General features: G+C 47.5%; 1 protein-coding gene across 1 annotated transcript in view; it reads left to right on the top strand.

Moving 5' to 3' along the window:
* Window positions 1-10,780, top strand: part of RNASEH2A (ribonuclease H2 subunit A) — a 41,518-nt gene that overhangs the window by 22,538 nt on the left and 8,200 nt on the right. The window contains exons 6-7 of the mRNA XM_089688819.1: window positions 5,954-6,041; window positions 9,039-9,162. Coding sequence (XP_089544945.1) covers window positions 5,954-6,041; window positions 9,039-9,162 — 212 coding nt within the window. The remainder of the gene's footprint in view (window positions 1-5,953; window positions 6,042-9,038; window positions 9,163-10,780) is intronic.

Here is a 10,780-nt window from a genome sequence, read left to right on the forward strand (position 1 = left end):
TGAGTGGACCATGTCTTAAATTGGTGGTCTCCAAACTGCAGGCTGGATGTTGCCCTTTGCTTTTATCTGACCCTTTGGACACTATTTCTTGCACTGATACTAGGCACTATTCCTTCCACCGCCACCAATAATGAGACACCACTCCTTTCAATGACGCCAACATTGGGGGATAATTCTTTTCATGGATATAAATGATGAAACCCTATTCCTCTCACGGATAACAATGATGGGGCACTATTTCTCACACTTACACCAATAATGAAGCCCCATTCCTTTCAGTGACACCAACATTGGGGTATAATTCTTCCCACGGATTTAAATCATAAAACCCTATTACTCCCACTGACACCAATAATTATGCCATTATTTCTCCCACTGATAACAATGATGGGGCACTATTGCTCCAACTTATAAAAATAACAGGGCACTATTCCTTCACTATTCCACTGTCACCAGCAATGGGGCGCTATTCCTTCCACTGTCACCAGCAATGGGGCGCTATTCCTTCCACTGTCACCAGCAATGGGGCGCTATTCCTTCCACTGTCACCAGCAATGGGGCGCTATTCCTTCCACTGTCACCAGCAATGGGGCGCTATTCCTTCCACTGTCACCAGCAATAGGGCGCTATTCCTTCCACTGTCACCGGCAATGGGGCGCTATTCCTTCCACTGTCACCGGCGTTGGGGCGCTATTCCTTCCACTGTCACCGGCGATGGGGCGCTATTCCTTCCACTGTCACCGGCGATGGGGCGCTATTCCTTCCACTGTCACCAACGACGGGGCGCTATTCCTTCCACTGTCACCAACGACGGGGCGCTATTCCTTCCACTGTCACCAACGACGGGGCGCTATTCCTTCCACTGTCACCAACGACGGGGCGCTATTCCTTCCACTGTCACCAACGACGGGGCGCTATTCCTTCCACTGTCACCAACGACGGGGCGCTATTCCTTCCACTGTCACCAACGACGGGGCGCTATTCCTTCCACTGTCACCAACGACGGGGCGCTATTCCTTCCACTGTCACCAACGACGGGGCGCTATTCCTTCCACTGTCACCAACGACGGGGCGCTATTCCTTCCACTGTCACCAACGACGGGGCGCTATTCCTTCCACTGTCACCAACGACGGGGCGCTATTCCTTCCACTGTCACCAACGACGGGGCGCTATTCCTTCCACTGTCACCAACGACGGGGCGCTATTCCTTCCACTGTCACCAGCGACGGGGCGCTATTCCTTCCACTGTCACCAGCGACGGGGCGCTATTCCTTCCACTGTCACCAGCGACGGGGCGCTATTCCTTCCACTGTCACCAGCGACGGGGCGCTATTCCTTCCACTGTCACCAGCGACGGGGCGCTATTCCTTCCACTGTCACCAGCGACGGGGCGCTATTCCTTCCACTGTCACCAGCGACGGGGCGCTATTCCTTCCACTGTCACCAGCGACGGGGCGCTATTCCTTCCACTGTCACCAGCGACGGGGCGCTATTCCTTCCACTGTCACCAGCGACGGGGCGCTATTCCTTCCACTGTCACCAGCGACGGGGCGCTATTCCTTCCACTGTCACCAGCGACGGGGCGCTATTCCTTCCACTGTCACCAGCGACGGGGCGCTATTCCTTCCACTGTCACCAGCGACGGGGCACACTTCCCTCCACTGATAACATTGATGGGGCACTATTTCCCCCACAAATACCAATAATAAGCAGTTATTCCTCCCTCTATTACCAGTGATGGGGCAATATTTCTCCTTCTACTGATCACAGGCACTATGTAATTTTTTAACTTGCTGATCAACAGGCATTGTTTTATTCCTACTGACTCTGCAGCATTTTCTGCTCCTACTGGCCACAGTTTGGCTTTCCCCAGAGTCTGAAAACTAGTAAACTGTCCCTTTGTGTAGAAAGTTCGGAGATCTCTGCCTTAGATGATCTCACACTGCTGACATTCAGCTTTGAGGCAAGAGAACATAGGCAATGTCATATGCTCTTTTTCAAAAAGAATTCAGGAAAAAAGGTAGATTTTACAGGGTACTACTTACAAATTCAGCCTTTCAGCATATTCCATCCAAGATGGCAATGCTTCACTTTTTTAATATAGATCTTTAGTTACAGGATAATTAAACTAAGGCAATTCTGACTGAATACGGTCAGTGCACTTGGGATGTTTGATGTCACAGGAGACCCACTACAATGGGGCACAAATATTTAACCTCATAGCGATCACATGTTCAGCAAAGAAACCATAGAGACAATGACAATTTCCTGTCCACAAGCAGACCGAAGCTTTGTTGACTGTTTGGAAAGAACTGTACTTTTAGTACAGTTGTCCTTAATTCCACTCCCCATCCCAGTACAGTTTGCCTGGTAGTATACCTCCCTATTCCAGTGATGTTTGCTGCACGACCCTGCCCAGCCTTTGGAAAGAAAGCGTTCGACCACAGGGTCCTCTTCCTACTGCTCAGGCATCCTACCGCCCTATTCATTCCTATGGATGAGACGTATTCCCCTGGATGGCTGGAGGCAGCATGTCTCTTCTGCACTAAAAGCCTGCATTTATTTATTATTTTTTTTGGGTAGAGTTCTGCTTTAATGGCTTGGCTTCACTGACTTTGGGGCTAAGGCCCTCCCAGATTCAGTCCCCTTCTAAGAGTGCTTCACTCTGTCAGAGCCCTTGGAAACAACATAAGGGCCAGTTCACACCATAAATTGGACAGGAGTGCGCTGTGTGTTCTTAAGCGATTTACATGCAATCTGGGTTCATTGTGATTTCAGCCCATTTGAATAGACTGAAATCGGTCCAGATTTCACCAAAAGTACTGTATGCGCTACTATATAAGATGCACAGGAACCAGATCACACGGTATTAATGTACCATGTGATCTGGTGCATGGAAACGCACTGTGTTTGCGAACTGCGTTTGGGTTGTCATTAAGCTACCATTGACACCCGCTGCTGATTGCAACTGCAGTGTGTTTTGAAACTGGCATGGAACGCAGATCTCCCTCACCATGTTCTGGTGTGAACTGGCCCTAAAACCACAGGAGAACAAAGCAGAACATTCAAAAATGTTTACACAGCTGTCAGATTCTCTTAAAATTCTCTTAACTGCCTCCCGCCCGCCATATAATGAAATGATGGGCGATGTTCTGGGAGGACATCATATGACGTCCTCTCACTCTAACCACGTGTGTGCGCCCCCGGGGGCGCGCAGTGCGACGATCAGTGGCGCGCTGTGTCCCTGGGACACAGCGGATCACCGGTCAGTGGAAAGCCTATGACTTTGGTTCTCTCATGTGATCAGCTGTGTCCAATCACAGCTCATCACATGTAAATAAGGAAATGCCGGTTATTGGCATTTCTCTCCTCAAGAGCTGTCACGCTGACAACTCATGAGGAGAGGAGAGCCAGTATTCGACATTCCTCAGAGGAGACATCTACACTGATGATCCGTGCCCTGATGATTAGTGTAGCCTCATCAGTGCCACCTGTCCGTGTCCATCAATGCCACATATCAGTGCCTATCAGTGCACATCAATGCCGCATATCAGTGTCCATCTGAGCTGCCTATCGGTGCCAGTTAGTGCCGCCTCAGTGCCACCTAACAGTGCCTGTTAATGCTGCCTATCAGTGCTGCCTATCATATATGCATACTGCCTTTTTAGTGCCCATCAGTGATGTCTGTGAATGCCCATCAGTGCCTCCTGATCAGTGCCCATCACTGCAGCCTATCAGTGCCCATCACTGCAGCCTCATTAGCGCACATCAGTGAAGGAGAAAAATTACTCATTTACAAAATTTTATAACCGGAACTAAGGAAAAAACTTTTTTTAAAAAACAATTTTCAGTTGTGTTTGGTTTTGTTTCTCAAAAAGTAAAAAACCCATTAAATACCACCAAAAGAAAGCTCTATCTGTCTCAAACAAATGCTAAAAAATTTCATATGGGTACAGTGTTGCATGACCGCGCAATTGTCATCAAAGTGCGACCGTGCCGAAAGCTGAAAATTGGCCTGGGCAGGAAGGGGGTGAAAGTGCCTGGTAGACAAGTGGACAATTGCTTTTTTTTTTTTTTTTTTTTTTTTTACGCTACTTGATCATATTGGGATGTGTTAGAAATCTGTCCATGTATGCTTGGTCTAATTACTCTGGTGAACAGCAGGGGGAGACAATGTAATGTTGTTTGTTCCATCTGTAAAAATTGGCATTTTGCAGATCTGATACTGAAACATTTTGTTCCAGGGTGGAAAGACTAAATATAGTTAACTGACACTTTGTTTTTTGTTACAGGATAGGTAGGAGAAGGGTATCTACAACCAGGAACAACAATATAATATATTGCAGCCAACTCAACATTAGATATGGTGACTGCAATAGTTTTTTTTTTTTTTTTTTTTTTTTTTAGGCAAGGAACGTTTTTATCAAGCACAGAAAATTCCTGTTGGTCCTGTCAGAAATTCCATGTGCTCGTCACTTCCATTTCTAATGGAAATTAACAAAATGAACAAAGTAGACATTTTTGAAATCCAGCCTGGGTGGTAAACATTGCTCCCTCAGTAGATACAGTGGAGGACAGAGTGTAGCTACCCAAGGGAAGGAAAGTTGTGTGCTAGGTCACCAGGTGAAAATAAAAGGGGGAAGAAAACCCTGTCAAGCAAAAATTCATGCAACTAGTAAGCTGCAATATATTAAAGTGTTTCTAAACCCACAACAGAATGCTTGTTATACTCACTGTGGAACCTAAGGGGTTAATCCTCTGCATTGTATAAAACGGCTGTTTGATCCGGTCTTCTCTGATCCGCCCCTTCTTCCAGTGTCACCTTCCTATCTCCTGATAAGACATATCCTGTGGAGTCACTCTGCACATGCTCTCTTGGGAGAGTGCATGTGATCAGCACAGGGCCAATCGGCATTGTCCAGACAGAGGTCAGAGGTTCTGCATCCTCCTAGAGCAGAATGTAAACTCCTCCCACAAGCTTTGACATGTGCTGTGCTGGACACTGATAGAACTCACAAGATTGCTATATACTGCTGATGAGAAAAGGTATTTAGCAGTTTATATTTACTAAAATAATTGCATTTCCGTGTACTGTGGGAGACCAGATAGAGGGAATGCAGGGTCCTAGGAGACCGGATATAGTGAATGCAGGGTCCTGGGGAGACTAGGTATAGTGAATGCAGGGTCCTAGGAGACCGGATATAGTGAATGCAGGGTCCTGGGGAGACTAGGTATAGTGAATGCAGGGTCTGGGGAGACCAGATATAGTGAATGCAGGGTCCTAGGAGACCGGATATAGTGAATGCAGGGTCCTGGGGAGACTAGGTATAGTGAATGCAGGGTCTGGGGAGACCAGATATAGTGAATGCAGGGTCCTGGGGAGTCCAGATATAGTGAATGCAGGGTCCAGGGAGACCAGATATAGTGAATGCAGGGTCTGGGGAGAGCAGATATAGTGAATGCAGGGTCCTGGGAGACCAGATATAGTGAATGCAGGGTCCTGGGAGACCGGATATAGTGAATGCAGGGTCCTGGGGAGACCGGATATAGTGACTGCAGGGTCCTGGGGAGACCGGATATAGTGACTGCAGGGTCCTGGGGAGACCGGATATAGTGACTGCAGGGTCCTGGGGAGACCGGATATAGTGACTGCAGGGTCCGGGGAGACCGGATATAGTGACTGCAGGGTCCGGGGAGACCGGATATAGTGACTGCAGGGTCCGGGGAGACCGGATATAGTGACTGCAGGGTCCGGGGAGACCGGATATAGTGACTGCAGGGTCCGGGGAGACCAGATATAGTGAATGCAGGGTCCGGGGAGACCAGATATAGTGAGTGCAGGGTCCGGGGTTTAGTAACACTTCCAATTATAGTTGGATTTTGAAATTTTCATACACATCACTCAGTGAGTCTGTAGTCTGTGCAGTTTAGTGACCTGTGTTTTCTCTGCAGGTGGCCAGGGACCGTGTGGTTAAGGGCTGGAAGTTCATCGAGGATCTAGGAGAAGTTGATGCTGAGTACGGCTCTGGCTATCCCAATGGTTAGTTAAGGCAGTCCATACATTAGTCATTTTCTTTTTGAATGAAAAAAAATTCCCCCAGCCACACATTTGAGGTGGATGGGGGAGTCTTCTCTGCTGAGCTATTGTATTCCAACAGCAGTGGGACTTTGCCATTTAGAATACACTGATCAGCGCTGCTGGCTCTAGCAGGGAAAATCCAACAGGGTGGTTGCTATAGAAGTTGAATGGTTGATCGACTTCTGTACAACCACTGTGTACATTCATGGATCAAAATTCGAGTTGTTCCTGCAAAACTGGACGAATTTTGATCCATGTATGGCCAGCTTATTTCATGGGACAGGTCTGTCTTGTTGTACAACACCATTCTCCTAGTCTGGGGAACTTTTCTGGTAAAATATTAGGCACCCCCCATTCCTATCCTTGACTGCAGCAGACACATACACCCACATGTATACACAGGACTACCCAATAGCAGAGCGGATTCATATTATTCTTCTGTCACATGGCAGAATGGTAATCTCCATATATAATGAATAAATATTTTGTTTATCCACCAGAAAAATGTGCTGATGCTGCAAATGTATCCTTTTCATCCATTCTGTGTTTATGCTTCTTAGACAGACACATGCTGACAATAACCTTGGGCTGTTTGTTACATCAGTTTCCTTCGTCTTCCCTCCCCAGTACATTGTATGATAACATTGACTTATTGTGTCAGTAGAAGTGACAGGGGTGCAGCATTTGTTACACAATGGGGAACCTTACTTTTTATTGAATAAATTATCCTTAAAGCCTAAAACCAACCTTGCATGGATCTAAATTGGCTGGTTCAGCAGGGACCGGATGAAGATCGGCCCATATATTGGCAGGGTGGCTGTACAGATCTTGTCGGATTTACCCTGCTCGATGCCAGCTATAGCCAGCAGCACTGATCAGTGTATTCTGATCAGGCAGGGAAGACACTCCATTGTCAGAATACAATAGCTCAGCAGGGAGAATTTCCCTGTTAAATGTAATTTTTTTTTTTTTTCGTTCAACCTTCTGGTTGAATGAAGAAAAAAGAAAAACAGACTCCTCTATGGCCAGCTTAACAGTATCTATTCTTAAAGTGGCAGTAAACATCTCATTTTGATTTTTACCTACAGGTAAACTTATAATAAAGCTTACCTGTAGGTTAAGTGCATATCTCCCTACACTTGCATCATATAGGAGATATTCTCTTGTTTGGCAGCCGGTGACTTCACCGGCGCATGTGCTCCTTCAGAGCTCTGTGCTGTGGCTGTGACTCCCACGCATATGCACGGGAGTGACGTCATCGCGGCTCAGCCACTCAAGCAGCCACAGCCCACAAACCCAGGAGGAAGACTGCAGTGGTGATAATGTGCTGCTGCGGGGCTTTGTTTTAAAGCGGAGTTCCACCCACGCTGTCAAAAAATAAGAGTCAACAGCTACAAAAACTGTAACTGCTGACTTTTAAAAAACAGCCACTTGCCTGTCCCGTGGTGAGTCCCCCGCAGCCCGTTTCACCGGCCGTCCTGTATTCCAGGAGGCCGGCATCTTCAGTGTGGGCACCCGGCTGTGCTGCTTGCGACTTCACAGCCAGATACCCACTGCGCATGTGCGAGTAGCACTGCGCTTCATGAATGGTCCTGTAGTCTTCTGGGACCTGTCACATGTCCCAAAAGACTACAGGGAGGGAGGACACCTTCCGCTTCTGATCGCCTAGGCGATCTGACCGGAAGTGGGAGCGGGTACCTGTCAAATTCGGGTACCCCCGCCCCCCAAAGGTGTCAATCCTAAATGGGGAGCAGTCCTTTTAAAGCGGAATGTCCCCTTTTGGGTGGAGCTCTGCTTTAAGGTAAGTCTTTCATAATGTGCTAGTATGAGATGCATACTAGCCCATTATGCCTTACCTTGCAGCAAGAAAGCATTGTGGGTTTTTTTTTTCGTAGGTTCAAAGTTTACTACTGCTTTAAAAATGTTCCCTTCCCCTTTCTTCTACCTATCTTGCCTTACCTGTATAAAAAAATATGTGTGCACATTATTATTATTATACAGTATTTATAAAGCGCCAATAGTTCTCTCAGCGCTGTACATTACAAAGGGGGACAGAACATGTGACAGAACAATACCAATACAATGCAAAACATGAGGGGATTGAGGACCCACATACCTATCTTTAGTCCGCTGCAGTCTGGTCAGGTGATCCCACAGTTCTGACTCCCCTGTTTCAGCATCTGCTGCTGCAGGGGAGAGGAAGGAGCACAGACAATGCCTGGAATTCCCAACCTTTTGAGTGCTCCCTGAGCCACAGCTGCAGGATCATGTGACTGCACCGGAGCGGATTAAAACTAGGTAAGTTTACAGATTATTTTTATACAGGATAGGTAGGAGAAGGGGGGAGGGGGACATTTTTAAGAATAGTTAGGGTTTTCTTTCACTTTAAATGAAACCTCTATTGAGCAAAATATGGATGCTATTATTGCTGACCTATCCTGAAAATATTAGTTCTCTGGCATCAATAGTTTGAGTCACTAGCCTGGAACAAGCATGGTATAACTGAAGCCAGAGTGATGACAGAAAAATAATCATCTTCACTAACACACCTTGGTATAGTGATCATCTTGTCCTTTTATATTCACATAAAGCAGCAGGCATCTCAGGCTGATATTTTGGAACCTCGTAGGATGCCTTTTTTCAAGGCAGAGGGACACATTTGGGAACTACAGAACACCACCACCTTATGGTAAAGGTGAAAGAGAAAGCAGATCCGTTTTGTAGTCCTGCCTTAGGGTGACAACGCTGCTCCTTCATAGATACAATATGGCAAGTGTCCCACAGTAGGACAGGAAGTGTGTTCGTAGCAGGATCACTAATACTATTGTACAAAACCGCCAGAAAAGACTAGTAAGATGTATTCTAATAAAACTTTTGTTCTTGGATAGGAAAAAGAAAGATTGCTCTTTGATGGCAGAGATTTTCCAGCTCATGTTTTGTACATATGTATTCTAACAGACCCAAAGACCAAAGAATGGCTCGCTCGGCATCTTGACCCTGTCTTTGGATACCCTCAGTTTGTGCGATTCAGCTGGAGCACAGCGCAGACTATCTTGGACAGTAAAGCCGTCCCAGTGCTATGGTGAGAACGAATGTGTACAGTACATTGAAAAGGCTACCTATTGACTGTACATGTGCATGCTGCAGAGCCAAATTGACTCATTGTGCTGCCTCTAAGTGTGAATTTGGCTTTACAGAGGGTGTGTATGTATGTGTACAGTGTGTGTTTTATATATATATTTATTATTATTATTATTATTATACAGTATTTATAAAGCGCCAATAGTTCGCTCAGCGCTGTACATTACAAAGGGAGACAGAACATGTGACAGAACAATACCAATACAATGCAAAACATGAGGGGATCGAGGGCCCTGCTCTTTCGAGCTTACAATCTAGGAGGGAGGGGGTGGTGGCACAGGAGGAGATAGCTGTGGGGGATGGAGTGGTAGGAAGAGTGAAGGAGGTCGGCAAGTTAGCAGGGGGTGGGGTAGGCTTCCCTGAAGAGATGGGTTTTCAGGGTGCGCCTAAAGGAGAGGAGAGTAGGTGATAATCTGATGGGTTGGGGCAGGGAGTTCCAGAGGATGGGTGACACCCTGGAGAAGTCCTGGAGGCGGGCATGGGAGGAGGAGACCAGGGAACTAGAGAGAAGGAGGTCTTGTGAGGAGCGGAGTGTGCGTGCTGGGCGGTACTTGGATATTAGGTCAGAGATGTAGTACGGGGCAGTATGGTGGACAGCTTTGTACGTCAGCGTTAGGATTTTGAATTTGATCCGTTGCGCAATCGGAAGCCAGTGGAGGGATTGGCAGAGGGGGGTGGCGGAGACAGAGCGGTTGGAAAGGTGAATGAGTCTGGCAGCCGTGTTCAGGATGGACTGAAGAGGGGATAGCCAGCGGCGAGGCAGGCCAGTGAGGAGGGAGTTGCAGTAGTCGAGTCGTGATATGATGAGGGAGTGGATGAGCTGTTTAGTGGTTTCTGGGGTTAGGAACGTGCGGATTTTGGCGATGTTGCGGAGGTGGAGTCTGCACGAGTTTGTTAAAGATTGGACTTGGGGCTGGAAGGATAGGTTGGAGTCCAGAATGACACCCAGTACTCTGGCCTGCTGGGCGGGTTTGATGGTGGCGTTGTTGGATGTGACGGAGAAGTCAATGGGGGGTGGTGTCCGGGCTGGGGGGAAGACAAGAAACTCGGTTTTGGAGAGGTTCAATTTAAGGAAGTGGAGCGACATCCAGTCTGATATGTCGCTCAGTAGGTGTGTGATTCGGGCTGAGACCAAGGGGGTGAGGTGGGGGGTTGAGAGATAGATTTGTGTGTCGTCGGCATAGAGGTGGTAGTTGAAGCCGTGAGAGTGTATGAGTTGGCCAAGGGAGGAGGTATAGATGGAGAAGAGAAGGGGCCCGAGGACAGAGCCTTGAGGGACCCCAACAGAGAGGGGGAGTGAGGGGGAGGTGGTAGCATTATAGGTAACGCTGAAGGAGCGTTGTGACAGGTAGGATGAGAGCCAGGAGAGAGCAGAATCTCTGAGGCCGAGGGAGTGTAGTTTTTTGAGGAGGAGGGGCATATATATATATATATATATATATATATGCGCAGCACAGTGGCTAAATGGATAGCACTTCCTCCTGGCAGTACTAGGGTCACTGTTTCGAATCCCAGCCACAGCACCACCTGCCTGGAGTTTGCATGTTCTCCCTGTGCCT

This window comes from Staurois parvus, unplaced genomic scaffold (genome assembly GCF_062004578.1).
Source record: "Staurois parvus isolate SC_StPar_1 unplaced genomic scaffold, SC_StPar_1.0 ptg000456l, whole genome shotgun sequence".
Classification (NCBI taxonomy): domain Eukaryota; kingdom Metazoa; phylum Chordata; class Amphibia; order Anura; family Ranidae; genus Staurois; species Staurois parvus.